This window comes from Schistocerca piceifrons, chromosome 7 (genome assembly GCF_021461385.2).
Source record: "Schistocerca piceifrons isolate TAMUIC-IGC-003096 chromosome 7, iqSchPice1.1, whole genome shotgun sequence".
Taxonomy (NCBI): domain Eukaryota; kingdom Metazoa; phylum Arthropoda; class Insecta; order Orthoptera; family Acrididae; genus Schistocerca; species Schistocerca piceifrons.
Genome location: NC_060144.1, coordinates 389,337,157 through 389,355,642, shown reverse-complemented (window position 1 = coordinate 389,355,642; position 18,486 = coordinate 389,337,157). Strand labels below are relative to the sequence as shown.

Sequence of the window (18,486 nt, the reverse complement as noted above, 5' to 3'; positions counted from 1 at the left end):
AACATAGCGATAATTTAAAATTTGTGCCAGACTGAGACTAACCTGGATTTCCTGTTTGTCATTAGTTGTTTCATTAACCATTAGGCCCTTTGGTGCAAATCTCCATTACATTGCTGGTTCGGCATATCTGAATGGTTTGCATTGGTACCATTTAGAGTTGTTGTAGTTTCATTGATTTCATCTCCGTCAAACCATTCATTTAATTTCATCTTCATCCAGTTATGTTTATCTTCTCTTATGGTTGTAGCATTCATTGCTTGAGAATGTTTCATTTCTGTTGTTGATTAATCTCACCAGTTATTTCCAACACTGATAGACAAAGTATGATGATTACTTTACAGCTTTTATATCAGTCAGTGTATGAAGGAGCCCTAGACTTTGTGCCCCACTGCTGCTTTAAGCAGTTAAGTTCTCACGCCAGGTACCAGATCCTTCTGTGCCCCTGAACTCGGAGCCTGTGTTTGTAGGTGTTTTTCCCTCCCCACTAATGATAGGCTGTGATCCTGGGGCATGAACTGTCCCCTTGCCACCTTCACACCTAACAAGGACTCCCATAATGTGATTAAACAATGTAACTGCAATGGATATTATTGTCACCAGCCAGAACTAAAACTACAAATGTCCTCCAGTTCTTTGATCTGTGTTGCTCTCTGAGAAACATATTTCATTAATGACCATTCCATTCCCTAACCTGTTGAGGTTATCATGCTTTCTTTTTGAACTGTACTGGCCCTGAGAGAGCATCTAATGAGATCTGTACATTAGTTTTTACAGATGTCATCAGTGAGTGGACCCACAGTATCAGTGAAATTGATATCAGTGATCAGCGTTTGTAACATTTATTTTCTTCCAGGCAGGCACTGACTTACATTGAGATGACTACCTTAATCCATCATGTTTCTCCACCCTTTCTCCTGCCTGGGGATTACAGTCCACATCACCCCGTGTGAAGAAGTGCTACTTCTTCTGGTAGAGGCCTTGCAGTTGATTAGCTTCTTTCTTATCTTGATATGTCTCCTCTCTATGACTGTACCTCTAACCACTTTAGTGCTGTCCTTGGCATCTTTTCAGATGTTGACATTACAATATCTTCTCTCGATCTCATGGCTTCTCTACAGTGGGCACTACGTCACCATCCTTGTGAAATTTATTACGTTCAGGTGATCCTGTCACCTTTTTTGTCACCACCCAATGGACCCATTACTGTATTGAGGTCCCCGAAGAGCCAGTTGGTATTTATATGCCTTTGCCATTACATTTGTCCCTCTCCATCAGATTGTATCAGAAAGGTTGTCGAGATGTCTCTGACTCGATCACCCACATTAATAGAACTACTGTGCCCCTTTTTATGGGATATCTCCATCAGCAGCTGGTTGTGTGGTGGACCAGAGATGTGGCACAGTACTACTCAGGACTGTCATATGGCTCTCTGATATCTTGAGTGACTTCCTTCACATACCACACTCATTGCTTTGGGGCTCTATGCAAAGCCTTGCTACCAAGTTAAGCACAGTAAGGAGTGCTGGGAGAGCTATGTTTCCTCTGTGGGAACATTTGCCTCTGGCATCCCAGGTGTGGATGAAACTCAGTAGTGTACTGGTTTGTCAAAGATAAACAACTGTTCAGAGTCTCCTCCTTCATGGTGGTAATTCTACGGATGTGTTGACTATTGATGAACAGCTCATGACCCAGTTCACAACAATGTCAGCATCTCTTCTTATCTAACTACCTTCCAATGCATAAAAGACATGTTGAAGATGACACTCTGTAGTTTACCTCCGTAATACTGAATTATGTAATGTTCCTTTTGCTGATCAGGAACTGCTACAGGCTCTTGACTCATCTCTTGATATGGCTCCAGGCCCTGATTCAGTTCATAATCAGATGATCCACCATATGGATGTGACAACCAGACGCCCATCTACTCAAGGTCTTCAACTTTATTTCACTTGAAGATGTTTTCCCTTCTCTTTGAGTGCAGTAAATTCATCATCCTGACCGTAAACCAGGCAAAAACCTATGACCATCGACAGCCTCACCAACATGCTCTGCAAACTGTTTGAATAGATGGTAGAGGGATGATAATGATGGGTTCTGAAATCACATTGTCTTTTGTCTGTCTATCAGTGTTGTTTCTGGGAGGGGGGGGGGGGGGGGGGGTGCCACAACTGGCCATCTGGTTATGCTAGACATAGCAGTCTGACAAGTTTTTTCTAAATGCCAACATCTCATTTGCAGATTTTTGCTAGACACAGCAGTCTGACAAGCTTTTTCTAAATGCCAAAATCTCATTTGCAGCCTTTTTCAAATTATGTAAGGCATATGACACTTGTTGGCACCAGCACTTTTTACTTATCCTCCAAGATTGGGTTTTCAAGGTGTGCTATCAACTTTTATCTGCCAGTTTTTATCGTTCCGATTGTTTCAGGTTGGAAGTGGTACATCGCTCGACTCCCAATGGGTCCGAAAGAACAGTGTCTCTAAGGGCTCGGTGCAGAATGTTACACTCTTCCTTATCACCATCAATGGCCAAGTGACATCTGTCAAACTTGTGGTCACCACTGAACTGCTTATCAATGGCTTTTGATTTTTGTACAACTGTCAGTCAGTAGCCTTATCTGAATGCCAGTTCCAAGGAGCCATCTGGAGGGCCTCTGCTTGGACCCTTTCCCATGGCCTTCAGTTTTCCCCCACTAATCATGAGTTACGTATTTCTGTCTTTGTACCACAGTTCATCTGAAACTGCAACTCTGTTTTGGTACACAGTGGTGCACAATTCCAAATTTTGTGACTCCTCCTTGAAATAATATGGCTTGACTCCACCATATTTGTTACTTTAAAACTAGCTGAATGTGGAAATTTAAAGCTTACTACTTCCTTGCCCACAGCTCTTGGGTTGCAGAAAGTGCTGTTCTACTTCATTCTTACAGGACATTGGTCTCGTCTTGATTGGACTATGATTGAATGTCTGGTTCAGTGCTACCTTCATCTCTGAAATTATTGGACCCGGTACATCGTTGTGGTGGAAGACTGGCCACTGGTGTCTTCCAGACCAGTCCCATAGGCAGTCTGCTTGCCGAAGTGGGGATCTTACCTCTTCACTTCCAATTGTATGAACTCTTGCTATTCATACAACTTACTAAATTGCTTTTCATACAAGGGATATCAACCATCTGATGCCCACTGTTGAATGTGTTTCTCCGTTACAATGCCCCTCTGCTGGATCCTCTGCCTTCTCCATAGCTCCCTTAGAGTGTGGTCGCTGTGTATTTCTGTGACTTGTCCTTGGTTAGTATCCAGACAATGAGTTAAGTCTGGTCTGTTTCAGGAACCTCAATTTCCGTCACTCCTTCCTGACCTTTCTGTTTCTCTGAGTTCTTTGGAAGTATGAGGAGGTGCTACTGTTATTTACCCTGATGGCTCTAAACCCTTGGACAGGATGGGAAAATGTTTTGTTTATGCAGCAAAACTTCTAACACTAACAGTGCCCTATGTTTTATTAAACAGATCACCATCAATCTTGTCTCAAATTCTAGTAACTCACTGAACAGTCTCCAGTCTACTGATCTTCTCTCTGTTCTTAGTCATGCTGTACTCCGATTTGTGACTGAAATTTCAGTGAGTTGAGTGGAAAGGCCAGCTGCCAGCCAATCATAGTTCTTTCTTCAGAGCCACATGCTCACTGTGTTACCTGCTTTGTAGATGCATGCAGAGCCTTGTCTAGCATATCTGGTTGCACACCGGCAACACTTCCCATCTCCACTATGTCTCCACTTGTCTCAAATTCTAGTAACTCACTGAACAGTCTCCAGTCTACTGATCTTCTCTCTGTTCTTAGTCATGCTGTACTCCGATTTGTGACTGAAATTTCAGTGAGTTGAGTGGAAAGGCCAGCTGCCAGCCAATCATAGTTCTTTCTTCAGAGCCACATGGTCACTGTGTTACCTGCTTTGTAGATGCATGCAGAGCCTTGTCTAGCATATCTGGTTGCACACCGGCAACACTTCCCATCTCCACTATGATTGTCAATCGCGAAGCTATTTTAATTGGAGAATACCTGCTCAGTTAAAATAAGTGATGATTGTCGAAGTAGAGAGGATATAAAATGTAGACTGGCAATGGCAAGGAAAGCATTTCTGAAGAAGAGAAATTTGTTAACATTGAGTATAGATTTAAGTGTCAGGAAGTCGTTTCTGAAAGTACTTGTATGGAGTGTAGCCATGTATGGAAGTGAAACCTGGACGATAACTAGTTGGGACAAGAAGAGAATAGAAGCTTTCGAAATGTGGTGCTACAGAAGAATGCTGAAGATTAGATGGGTAGATCACATAACTTATGAGGAGGTATTGAATAGGATAGGGGAGAAGAGGAGTTTGTGGTGCAACTTGACTAGAAGAAGGGATCGGTTGGTAGGACACGTTCTGAGGCATCAAGGGATCACCAATTTAGTATTGGAGGGCAGCGTGCCGGGTAAAAATCGTAGAGGGAGACCAAGAGATGAATACACTAAGCAGATTCAGGAGGATGTAGGCTGCAGTACATACTGGGAGATGAAGAAGCTTGCACAGGATAGAGTAGCATGGAGAGCTGCATCAAACCAGTCTCAGGACTGAAGACCACAACAACAACAACCTGCTCAGTTGTCTTTCTCTGGATACCTGTTCATGTGGGTATCTTGGGAAATAAGCTGCCCAACTTGTCTAACAGTTGCTTTGACAATTTCAGACCGAGAGTTGCAGGGGCAAATAAGGCCTGTACACAATTGGAGATGGAACATCATCTGGTGGCCTACTGCTCCCTCTAATAAACTCCATGCTGTCAAATAAATTATGAGTGCATGGCTCCTTTTGTTCCTTATGTATGGAATCCACCGTCCTATGTCATTCCCGCATTGCTCCTTCCAGATTAACCCATAATTCTCTCTTAAGTACTGAGCAACATCACTTTGTGATTGTGGAGACTTGCAGAGAGTAGCTCTCATCCTGGTGGAATGCCCCCTCCCACTGTATCTCCATGCCTTGCATTGCCTTCCATGTTCTTTGCTTTTAATGTTGACAACATTCAGACAGGTGGTTTGGTTCTTCATTTACTCCAAGAAATTGGATTTTATTCTCATATCCAACATTTTAAACTGCTTTTGGGGAGGGTTTGGAGTTGTTGGTGTTGGAATATCTCCTCCTCCCCTCCACCTCCCCCCCCCCCCCCTCCTCGCCTCCCTCAAAGTTACTTCTTCCCCTTGTATTGCATTCCCATAAGGCAAGACTTTGATTCAGAAACCTGAAGTTTCCATTGTTTGACTAAGACTTTGATTCCTTATACCTGATACTAGGTGACAGTGGAAGGAGAGTTGAATAGGCTTGGTATGCTTCCTCCAGGAGAGTGGGTTGTATTCCCATTTTTAGCAGTTTGACTATCACGGATTGGGGGTGGGACAGTTGTGGGGGAGATGCCTCCCACTGCATGCTGAGCCCTGCGGGACACAAAACAGTGAACACACCTACTCATCAGATTGCTTTTCTTACTTTATTTTACTTTTGTTGGTACTACTGATTTTCATTATTTTATAACCTTTTCACTTTTACTGTCATGGATCTCGTCTCTACTTGACTAGGAGTTATTTATCCTGGTACTGTGTTACTCTGCATCAGTACAGGAGAAGATAAAATGAAACTGATGGGAGGTGGGCTCATCTTCTCTCTAGCATGCAGACTGGCCCAATCGGTTTATATTTATACCTCATTCATTTATTCCTCATCTGTGGCATCAATGACTTGATTTTACGGTTGTGTGTATTATTAGAATTTGATCAAATTTATGGCTGATATCACCACTAACTTCAGATAGACCTCTGTCCTGTAGCCCCCCCCCCCCCCCTCCACACACACACACACACACACACACACACACACACACACACACACACACACACACACAACCAGCCAACTAAAGCCCAATATCCATAAACTAAAATAACCAAATATATATGTATCAGTCATGAAAGCCTTCACTGTGTGCTCTAACAGGATTTTGTAATCCTGGTGTGTCGTCTACAATAGTGTTGATGTACTGTAATACACAATTCCTCATTCTCTGAGAAATTTTTTATTTAAATGTAATATATTGAGTTATGTAAGTGTTGGGTCTAATAAATTTAATGCATTCCTCATTAACTTACAGCAGCTTAAAAAAATATTTTTTACAGATTCAAGCATTAAATCAGGGGTCAGAACCAGTGTTGTGCTGCCCACAACCAGGTGTAGTAGGCTCATTCTTCCCCTTTGGCCAGAGTGGTTTTGGTGTGAATACAGGCGCAGCAGCTGTTGCACTACTTGGTAGCCAGTTGACTCTCAACACAAGCTTTCTTGGTGGAGATGGCTTGGATTCACAGTCTCTTCTCAATGCACCTGACTGAAGTGGACTGTATTTGGAAGTAAAGTAAGTAATTACTGCAGTTTCGCCTGCATTAGTCAATCAAATCACTTTTTATAAAAAAGCAAGCAGAGCAATATGAAACATTAACGACTTGAAAATATTACTATCATAAATACTTACAATATAATTGGATAGATAAAATATCTACTCACCATGCGACAGCACAATATGCACATTTGAAAAAGTTACAATTATGCAAGCTTTTGGAGCCAGTGGCTTCCCCTTCCGGCAATAGGATTGAAGGGGAAGGGAGAGGGTTGAAAGAAAAGGACTGGAGAGGTCTAGGAAAAAGGGTAGATTCCAGAAAAGTCACCCAGAACCGCGGGTGAGGGTAGACTTAACCAGATGGAATGAGAAGGAAAGACTGATTGTTGGGGTCTCTACCTGACAAGATTTGAAAACCTGAGAGCTTAATGGTGGAAGACAGGGTAATATGCAAGACAGAGATTACTGCTAAAACACTGTGCACAAGTTAGTAAGAGTGAAAAGCTAAAGCTATGTTGTTTGTACAAGACAAAGGTGGGAGGGGGACGGTGAAAAATAGACAGGTAAGAAAATGAAAGATCTAGAAATTGAAAACGGTGTAAAGAAAGGATAGTTACTTCAAAGAAATGCTGAGACATAAGAAATTAGTATAAATTAAGGCCAGATGGGAGGTGATAACCAAGGATATGTAGGACTAGTTCCCATCTGTGGAATTCTGAGAAACTGATGTCTGGGGGATCCCGCGTGTGGTGAAACATCCACTAAGGTCACGACTGCCTTGTAGAGCATGCTCTTAGACAGGATATTGTGTGTTGCCAGTGTACACCCTCTGTCTGTGCCCATTCATCCTAACTGATAATTTGGTGGTGGTCATGGCAGTGTAAAAGGCCCTAATGTACTTTAATTTCTTTCATCTCAGCATTTCTTCACAGTACTTTTCTACATCTTTCATTTTCTTACCTGTCTGTTTTTTGCTGCCCCCTCCCACCTCTGTTAAGTACAATGCACTTAGCTTTGCACTCTTATTAATTCGTGCATGATGTTTCAGCAGTATTCTCTGTCTTGCATACTGCCCTATCTTCCAACTTTAAGATCTCAGCTTTTCAAATCTCACCTCATGCTGTCCCCAACAATAAGTCTTTCCTTCTCATCCCATCTGGTGAAATCTCCCCTGACCTGCAGTTTTGGGTAAATTTTCCAAAATCTACCTCTTTTTCTAGACCTCTCCAGCCCCCCCCCCCCCCCCCCCCACACCCCTGCACTTCCTTCCTCTTCAATCTTTCTGTCAGAAGAAAGAATCACTGTCTCCAAAAGCTTGCTTGCATAATTATAACTTTTTTTATGTGCGTGTTCTGCCACTGCATTATGATTGTTTCTGTGATAAATACGTAGTTCGTTTTACTCGTAATGTAAAGATTCTGAATTTGGAGTTTTTCCTGTATGTTTCTGTGAACACTTCAGTCACTACCATATCTGTCTGTACCCCTTCTGCTATTCACTATGATATTCTCTGCTTCCAGTACCATTTGATGCCATTGTAAACATTCTGAAAAGTTCCTGTAAATGGCTGCCAACTCACTGTAATATCTTTCCACTGATGTTTCAGAGATCTGAATTCTTCCTCAAACAGTATCAAAACATAATGCTCAGTAAGCCACTACCTTCCCTTTGGGTCTGACCATTTCCTTTAGAAACAAAGCAGAAGCAGTATTGAAGTACATTGGAACTTTTATATTCAGTACTTATAGTCTGAGGGATGAATCTTTGGTACTGATGCTCAGTAGCATTATTTTGTTCCCTGACAATCTCAGGAAGTGGTTCAACAGTTGACAGAAGCCATGTTGTTGCATTAAAAAAACAAACCCTTTCATTTATATACTTAACAATAAGTTCCTTGAGTGACCTGTTACTTTGTTTAACTTGAATTTTATTTCATAGTTATTCCAGATTTACTGTTTATTCAGTTGAATTTTATCTGAAACATTGTCCAATGTGCTGAGGGGTGTAAACTCATCACATGAAGGGAAACAGAGGAAGAAAAGCATGCTACACAGCTTGGTCTGCAGCTTCATGCATTTATTGGTGGTATACCTTGAGAAAGAAAACAAGGGTGAGCCCTTATTTTCCATCACTGAAATTGTAAAGAAGACTGCAACAGCTTTGACAGTAAGCAAAAGCACTGTTGTAGCTAGGGAAATAACAGTACATTGTAGATTGTGATAACATTGGCACAAAAAAGCTGCAGATACCAGGAGGAAAATGGTAGAGGAAGAGGCAAGTGACAACTTGAAATGATTTTTAGAAAGATGCTATTTGTCAGATATGTCTAATTGTTATAAGAGAAAGGAACATCGAGCTTTTTCAGAACTGCTCTTGTCGCTTCAGAAAGATAATCTTTTTAAAATAGTGAATTTTCATTGTGGTGTGCTGAAACAGACAGGCATTAGTCACTCGGTTACTACTGGATAAAAATTATTAATGCAAACAAAAAATATTGTCACATGATGTTGCAGATTTCTGTGGAGGATAATATTGTGTGGGTAGATGAAACTTGTTAGTTATTTGTGTCTTCCATGGATAACAATTGCACTCTCTCACTATGATGTGGAACACATTAGTTTTAAAGTTATGGCACAATTTCTTAGTGCAAACTATGGCAAAATGCTGTCTACACAATTATCTCAAGTTACTACATACTTCATCATTGGTAAACTCAGTCTTTCTCACTCATCTGTGTTATCTGACTCCTTCCAATTTAACCAAACTGTACTTTCTTCCAATATTGAACACAGTGCTCCTAACTTGTGACCTGTTTTATCGATCTCAGCACTGACTTCGCCATTTAGCCTGATGCATATCTTTGAATCACACTGTCTCCAACTTAAGCTTCTTTCCAATATCAGTTAATGACTTACTTGCCTTAATTCTGTCTCTGTCTTTGACCATTTCCGACAATTTCACCCATGTCTTGCCAACTCTCCTTGCTTCTCTTTGACCATCCTCTTCCATGTAGCTGTAGGGTTGCTTTTCTGCCTTGTTCCTTGGGGATTCCATTCCAATGCTTTCTTCTCAATTGCTCCATCTGGCTTTCTCAGTGTGTGCCCCAGCCATTTCCACCCTGTCATGCATCAGTTCTTTGTTAGATATTGGTTTATTTATCTCCAGAGATGTGCATCACTTATTTTTCATGGCCACCAGATTTTCATTATATGCCAGAGGCACCAATTTATGAAGCTTTGTAACTGTTCGTTATCTATTTGTTTAATTCCCTCTCTCACTGGCATACAGAAGGACAGCCTTCACATTTGTATTAAAAATATGAATTTTAGATCACATGTGACATTTCTGTGTCTCCATATAGAATCAGTTGTACGAAGGCAGCATTTGCCTTCTTTATGTGGTTCTTCACATCTCCTACAGCTCCAACACCTTCTGTCACTGCAGTACCCAGAGACAGGAATGAATTGAGAATCTCCATCTGCTGCTCTCCAATAAACAGTGGTACTTCCATGTTTCCAGAATTTACTCTTATTTCCTTTGTATTATCTACATTTATCATGAGGCCAGCCATCTCTGCTGCTTTTTTGGTGAGTTTAAGTTAACTTTCATATCTGCCAGCCTTTGAGCTAAAGAACTATGTCATCTCCAAATTCCAAATCCTCCAGATGTCCATGGCTCCCCCATTGGGTTTCTTGTCTACTGCCTGCTGTGAATGTCTCATAACTGAGTCAGAGACAAGTAGAAGAAACATTACTGATAAAATACAATCTTGCTGGACTCCAGTTGTTACCTCTATTGGCTCTGTGAGATTTCCCTTGTGAAACACAGAACAGTTGTAGCCAACACACAGATCTTTGTTGATGTTTAGAATTTTTTGTGGTATTCCATACTTCCACGACATCTGCCACAACACTTGGTGCTTCACAAAATTGAAGGCTTTTTTTAAAATTGAATGAATGGCAAGTACATAGTTGCCTGGAATTCTTTGCTTTGCTCTAAAATGATCCTAAAACTGTTAGTAAGATCAATATGACAGCATTGTGCCCAAAAGCTGTCTATTCATTACGCAGTCTATTTTCAAGTGAATCATTAATCATATTTAAAATAACTCTACTGAGGACCTTACAGGGCACTGACAGCAATGTAATGCCATGCCAGCTACAATCTGCCAAATTTCCCGTTTTTGGGAACAGTCCATTTTTGTACTCCCCTGGGGATTTTACTTTGAGCCAAATATGCTTCAGCAATGGGTGGAACATTTTAACACTACTTTCGGTATTCGCGTTTAAGAACTCCAGTGCTCTGTTGTAAAATAGGCCTGGAACCTTTGCATTTTTTTAGGATCCACAAAGTACTTCAAATTTCGTCCATTGTACATTACAGATTTATGTCTTGATCTGCTTTGACTTCCTCTAATACATCTCTCACCTATTCCTCCTAGTTGTCTTCACAATTTTAACAGCCCCTTAAAATGCCCTTCCTGTCTCTGTGATGGTGCCTGTTGTGATCTCATTTTGTCCCTATTTTCACGCTTTTGTTTGTCTCTCTTTGCACTTCTATCTTGTGCGCTCATGTCTTACAAAGATTTAACTTTTGTTTTAGTTCTTTGCTGCAGTTAATTTCATCCCACATGTCATCAGAGAACCATTTTTTCCTTTGGTCTGTGTTAAATGCTAAGTTCTTCTCTCCAACATCTAGATAGCTGCCAATAAGTTAAGTTTTTGTCAACCTGTTTCAGTTCCTTCCTGGGGAAAAAAAAAAGAAATCATTGAAGAGGATCTGAAATCTGTTTTGTAGTTCAAGGGCAAATCTTTCTTTGATGTATTGATCTTTTAACCTTACCATATCCATTGCTTTGCTCCTGTGATTGGCCTTGATCTGTTTTCCACTATCTTCAATCTGAACTGGATGAAAACAAGGTGGTGGTCACTTCCAGTGTCTGCTTCTCTCTTATTTCTGACTTTTACAGATAGTGTCAAAACTTATGGCTTATTGTATTAGGGTGAGGATTTCCCACAATTGTCCAATGTATATGTTGAAGATTGTTTTTTTTTCTGCTCTTTATGAATTTAGATTTTGCATAACTTTTTGCTAAGACCAAGTTGCTAACATTGAATCGCCTCTGTTTTAACCTACCATCATGCCTTTCTTTTCTTTTGTTGCAATGTTGCTTCATAATCTCCCTAATAACATCTTCCCTGTCTGCTGCTGAGATATGTTTGCACAATGGATATTCTATTAACTCTTTGACAAAATATGCAGATTGTTTATCATAAATTATTTCATAGGGGGACAATCCTGTGGTGGTACGTTGGAGACTGTTTAAGACATCCGAAAAGTTTTCAGTATGTTCTAACCAATTGGTATGGCCCTTATTGCAACACATCCTGCATAGGCGACATATCTCCCTTAAGTATTGTTCTGTTGGATTACAGGATGGAGAGTAGATTGAGATGAGAATATGTTTAATGTTGTGTTCATTTGTAAACTCCTTCCAGGTTTTGGATGTGACCCGGCATCTATTATCTGCAAGTAAAGCCTTTAGTGTACCAACTATAAGAAAGTAGTCTCGGGTCATTTTTTCGAATTATTTTCTTGCTGGTTGTTTTCTTTAGGGAGTACATATTAATGAACTTCGAGACTAGGTCTACCATTACAAAAATGTAACAGTATCCCTCCCTCCCCTTTTGCTCTGGGTAATTACACATGTAAGTCAGTGCCCATGAGGTCCATTTTCTTGTTAGGCATTACACTTTGTAAATGTCCCTTGTTGGTGTGATTATCAACATTGATATGTTGGCACCTGCCACAGGATTCGAGACACTTTGTTACTCTGCAGGCAATATTAAGAACATAGACACAGTCCTGTATTTTTTGAGTACACTTAAGGCTCCCACAATGACCAAAACTGGTACGAGTGTAAAATATTAAGGTGCCTATGTTCTCTTCAGACCAGCAAACCTTCCACCTATCACTATCAAGGCTGTGCCTGTAAAAAGGTACCCCCTTGAAAATGTAGTAGTATTGTTGTATCTTTTCTGGGCCCTTTTTTCCCCTAGATAACTTTTTACCAGTTTCCAGTTATCGTCATGGTTCTGATTACGTCTGAGGTGACTGCAAATTATTTTAAGATCTATTTCCTTTCTTTGCCCCCTTTATATACATCATGGTGAGGTCTTTCCTTTTATTTTCATGTTCAGTGTAATCTATATTTCCCACTGGTAGTCTGGATAGGGCTTCAGCCACAGTGTTGACACTCCCCTTAATTTATTCCACAGAAAAGTTAAACTGCTGGAGAAAAATAGTCCATTGGGTCAGTCTAGGGTGGTAGAGTTCACATTCTTGAATATAGCTTTAAGACTTTATGATCTGTATATACCTTTACTTGGTGACCTAATAAGTAATTCCTAAATTTATGATTCCCCATACTATAGTTGAAAGTTCTCTTCTGAAATGGAGTAGTCTCTCTCTCTCTCTCTCTCTCTCTCTCTCTCTCTCTCTCTCTCTCTTGAAGTATCCTACTTGCAAAGGCAGCTGAATGGTGGACTTTTACCTCATCTATTTCTTTTTCTTGGGATACATGGACCACCAACCCAAAATCACTGCTGTCAGTTGTAAGGCAAAAAGGGGTGGATAAGTCAGGTCTGTGTAATAATTCGCTGTTCACTAACTGTGCTTTGATGTCATTAGATGAAGATTGACATTCATCGTTCCTTTCCCAGACACTACTCTTTTTAAGCAGTGTATTGAGACATGTTGCATTTAGTGCTTGTGTTTTCACATGTTTGTGAAGGAACCCTACAAAACCAAAAATGACTTAAGTTGTTTCTTAGTCTTAGGAGGAAAGAAATCAGCAGTTGCTTGCACTTTATCTTTGTCAGGGAGCATCCCATCTTCAGTGATCCTATGTCCCAGAAACTTAAGCTCTTTGAGAGCAAATTTCAGTTAGATAGCTTCAATTTCATTCCTCCCTTTCTCATTTTGTCACCAATTTGTCTCATAGTTTCCACATGTTCTTTCCAAGTCTTGGTTAAGAATAAAATATCATCTGCATATATAGTCAGTTTATCTAATAGTTCTCTTCACAGTGTATAATCCAACCCCCCTCATAAGCTCTGCCACCAACACATTTAAGCCAAAAGGTGCTCACATCCTAAAAATTTGGTCAGATATCGTGAGTCGAAAACTAGTCTAATGCACCTGTCAGCCTTTGCTACAACAACCAGCAGATTATTGTATTGGTTGCAACTATATTCTATTATTTTCCATTTTTGGGAATACTACAGGGCTTTATAAAGAAAGGGTCATAGGGTTTTAGTCTCAAGGTGCATTTATAATCTTTTACGCATCCAGATCTTTCCCTGAAAATATCACGAAATTCCCATAAAAATGCCTCAAGCTCTGTCTTCTCTTCCAAATTTAATTCTTTAACCTCCTCTGCTTTACTTCTAACTAGTTCACTGTAAGATTCTGTATCAAAAGGATCATCATAGCAGAGGAATCTGTTCTGTAATTAGTTTATTGTTTCTCCCTGTTGCACTTTGTAGCTTAACCCTAATTGCAGAGAATTCAGTAAAACTGACACCCTCTTTTATTTTTATCTCTCAATTTTCTAGAGATCCCACAAATTATACTCCCAGTATCTGTCGGGCAGTTTCCTTTACTGGTATCCAATTGGATGTGAATATATGGGCTTCTTTGAATTTCATTGTTACCTATTTTCCCTCTCATATAATAAACACTCCTCAATCTCTCTGAAACCCACATCTTTCTCATTTTAAAGAGGGGCATTACTTTCAATAGGCTGTAAACTTTCAACTATGATTATGCAGTTGGATTCAACAGTTGTTTTATAATTTCACTTTCTGGTCTAAAATCCTGACAAATTGTATCCACTACCCCTTCATCCTTATTACTTTTCCAAATTTATCAAAATACTCCGTAGTATGCTCTCTAATCTATCCTTAAGCAGTCCATGAGTCGCAGATAGGCGCAACAAAAAGACTGTCACAAATAAGGCTTTCGGCCTTTCGGCCAGTAAGGCATTAGTCAAAAACGGACACACACACACACACACACACACACACACACACACACAAACAAATGCAACTCACATACACTCGGCTGCAGTTTCAGGCAGCTGAAACCACACTCGTGTGTTTTCAGTTGCCTAAGACAGCAGTCATGTGTGTGAGTTGTGTTTAGTGTGGTTTCAGTTGCCTAAAACTGCAGATGTGAGTCTTTCCTTTTCATAGTATTGTTACATTCCATTGTGGATTTTCCATTGTTTGGCTTAAGCAATCCCGCTCTCACTAAATTTTGAGAAAACATTTCGTATACAGTTCTGTACAGTAAATGGTATAACATCAACGATAAATGAACAGAAGTCTGTTGCTAAGGCAGAATATTCAAAATTTCTTGGCATGTGTATTGATGAGGAATTGAATTGGAAGAAACACATTGGTGATCTGCTGAAACATTAAGTTCAGCTACTTATGCTGTTAGAGTTAACACAAATTTTGGTGATAAACATATCAGTGAATTAGCCTATTATGCCTATTTTCAGTCAATACTTTCGTATGGAGTCATATTCTGGGGTAATTCACACTAAGAGAAAAAGTATTCATTGCACAAAAGCTTGTAATCAGAATAATAGCTGGAGGCCACCCAAGATCACCTTTCAGACATTTGGGATATTCACAGTATCTTTGCAATACATGTATTCACTTAAGAAATTTGTTATTAATAACCCATCCCAATTCAAAAATAAAAGCAAAGTGCATAGTAATATCAGAAGAAAGGATGATTTTCACTATTCTGGGTTGAATCTGACTTTGCCACAGAAAGGGATGATGCCACAAAAATCTTTGGTCGTTTGCCAAACAGCATTAAAAGTCGGACAGATAGCCAACCAGCATTTATAAACAAATTAAAGGAATCTGGATGACAATTCATGTTCAATAGATGAATTTTTAGATATGAAATAGTAACTGAAAAAAAAATCAACTGGAATGATTTGACTATCATATATTTCCCTATATGTACCTACATCATCTTCATCATTAAGACAAGTAATGGCACTCCCGTTGTCATACATATCACCACCTTTTATTTCCATATAAGTCATCCCATCTAATTCTTCTTCTAGCAGATCATCATCACTAACAACCACAAAAACATAACCACCTTCATACACATCGCAAGTGTCACTAAAAAACAACATTAAGATCATCAGTTTTGCTGTTTGTCACAATTAATATCAGCTAACAGAGGTTCAGAAATATCCTTAAAAGTTGCTTCACTAAATAAATTCTTAGAACCATATTCATCACATTGAGCGTTTTCAGAGCTATCTTTTTTATTCAAAACTTCATTACTACCATGAGACTTGTTAAATAAATTTGTCAAGATAACTGCATCCAGTTCATTGTCTATCTTTGGTTTTCGAGGCTCCTCCTTGTTTATGCTGGGTAGATCTTCCTCCCAAAAAACTCTTTTGAAGTTTATTTAATTTACCTGATACAATTTGTCATTTCTATTAAGAGATTTTTCCCTATGATTATCTCTACGTCTTCCATTTGTATTAGGTTGGTTTCTAGTTACGTCAAAACTCCTTAAGACCGACAGGCTCCCTGTGAACAAAAGTCAGTTTCCCTGATGGTTTCTTTTGTTCTCAAATTGCCTATTATCATGCCTCTTTTCATTACCACACCCCTGTCTGTTTCCTGCTTCTGGTTCTCTCTTAGTAGGTCGGTTCCTGTCCTGTCTTTGGTTATTTTATCTGTAGGTCTATCTCCCCTTGAATATTCCCTTGTTTCCCTGTCATCATTATGATGATTATAAAATACTGTTTATTGCCACATAGCAAAGACAGATGACAAACGTAGATTCTGCCTCAAAAATTGACGGAAGACGGACCTGCAGGCTACAAAAATCCACCGGTATTGATAGTAAACACTACAATGGATTAATTGTTATAAACAGACTTTAAGTGAATTACAATGAAAAGTTTTACATTCAGTTGACAACTTGGATGGAAAAATACTTCTAATTTACAGGTACATGTTTTTAAATAAAATGGCCACAGTAATTTTTATGTTTTTGTAGTGAAATATGAGTTGTTCAATTTAACTACAATACAATTACTGCTTTCTTTACTGACAGCTAAACTAATTAATAAAAAAAGAGTTCCTACCATTTATTGAGAGATAAAATTTACATAATTGGCTTGGTTATCAGAAAGTTAGATTTGTTTACAATTCCTAATAATGCTGTCACCATGAATTGAACAGTTTTAACATATGAACTTGTTTCTGTAGCTTTGAACACTTGAAAAGGTTAAGTGTTTGGGTTAATATTATTACATTGAAATATGATGTTTGTAATGTTTGATAAATTACATTGCATCACTCATTGTTTGGGATTGCTTTTTTGTGGATTACAAAAGAGCCAGATAAATATCTCGACATCAGTATTTAGTAAATGACAGTTCTATGTGTGACTTCAAATATGGTTGAAATTACTTGTTATGCTTCAGTTTTCACAACACACCTTATCCAAAGAAATTTCAGACTTGCAGACAGTCATTGTCCACTTCACAGTGAGATATTTTGACTGGGCACCTGCCAGTCATCCTCAGGTAAACTATCATATGCTGACAAAGACTTCCTGACAAAGACTTCTTGTTACGCATTTTGTTAGTGAAGAGAGAGAGAGTGTGTGTGTGTGTGTGTGTGTGTGTGTGTGTGTGTGTGTGTGTGTGGGTGGGTGGGTGTGTGTGTGTGTGTGTGTGTGTTTTGGACAGTGGTGACTGACTGAGCACACTACTTAGTGAACTTCGCCATCGCTGGTGTTGCTGAATTCAGATGTCCTCAGGACTGACACGCGCCTTGCAAACTTCAAACATTGCAGTCTTCATTTTGATCAGTTCATGGAGAGATGGGAGTTCCATGCATTATCCAACTGGTACTCACTATCATGATTCACCAAATTTTCTGCCACATATATTTCCATGGATTCTTTGATTGTGGAGTCCCAAAATAATGTTGCTGTGGCCAAAACTATTGTTGTGTCATACTCCATTGAATTTCTGTTGGAGATACAATGTTAAGCAAAAGCACACTTCATTGGTTGCATAAGGAAAGGGCAATGTTAATGTTTGGTGCAGCATTCTCCAATGGTGTGCAGAAACTGGCCAGTGTAAGCCATACGACATTGGCAAGGTATTTTGTAAACTACAGCCTTCCACAGTAACAAATGGTCCTTCACTGATCCGCAAAAAGTCGACAATTTTAAATAGCATATGGTGAACACTTTAATCAGAGATTTCTAGAAGTTCCTGGCTGCCTTGAACAATTAATAAATGAAGGCAGAGCTAGGGATTTTTCCGGCATAATCCCCTCTTTCTCCACTTCTTCGTTTTTGGGTTTAACTGATAGTGACCCCCATTGCGGGTCCGGGGGTTAGAATAGGACCGAGGTACTCCCGGCTGTTATAAGAAGCAACTAAGCGGAGTCTCCCACATTCCGGCCTGATAAGTTTGGGTTCCCTTTTAGGGTTTGACCATCCAACCACAATCCAGCTATTTGGGCGAGGGCCCTCATGGGGTCCATCATCAACTTCCATAGTTTGCTGTCCTCTTTCGCCACCATGACAATATTGCCTTTCTCTGCACCCGATATCCAGCACGGTAGCCAATCCATCATGGTGGGGCCATTATGCACCCAATTGGTTGTAGCCTCCTGAAACACAGTGGTTGCCCTGCTGATGCCTGATCTACAACCTCCCCACGTATGCCAAGGAGTAGGTGCTCGTCGTCTTGGTGGCCTATGCTATAGTTTGGTGGTGCATGTGGAAGAGCGTCTGATCAGAGTGAGTGGCGTCAGGCCAGATGACCTGCAAAGAAGCAGAGAAAGTAATCTCTTGTTCGTGGCCGAATGGCCCCGGCAGTCTCTAAGAAGGATAAGGTAGACTATAATGCAGTGACATATGATACCAAATAGTTCTCCTCCATAGCTGCATCATGGCAGAAACATAGGACTGGAAAAAATAGAGCCTTATTCGCCTCAG

The 18,486-nt window shown here is 39.9% G+C and overlaps 1 protein-coding gene across 1 annotated transcript in view; it reads left to right on the top strand.

The window, feature by feature from the left end:
- LOC124805027 (myotubularin-related protein 10-B) overlaps positions 1–18,486 on the top strand; it is a 107,955-nt gene that overhangs the window by 77,508 nt on the left and 11,961 nt on the right. Inside the window, exon 13 of the mRNA XM_047265437.1 lies at positions 6,203–6,435. Coding sequence (XP_047121393.1) covers positions 6,203–6,412 — 210 coding nt within the window. The 3' untranslated portion in view covers positions 6,413–6,435. The remainder of the gene's footprint in view (positions 1–6,202; positions 6,436–18,486) is intronic.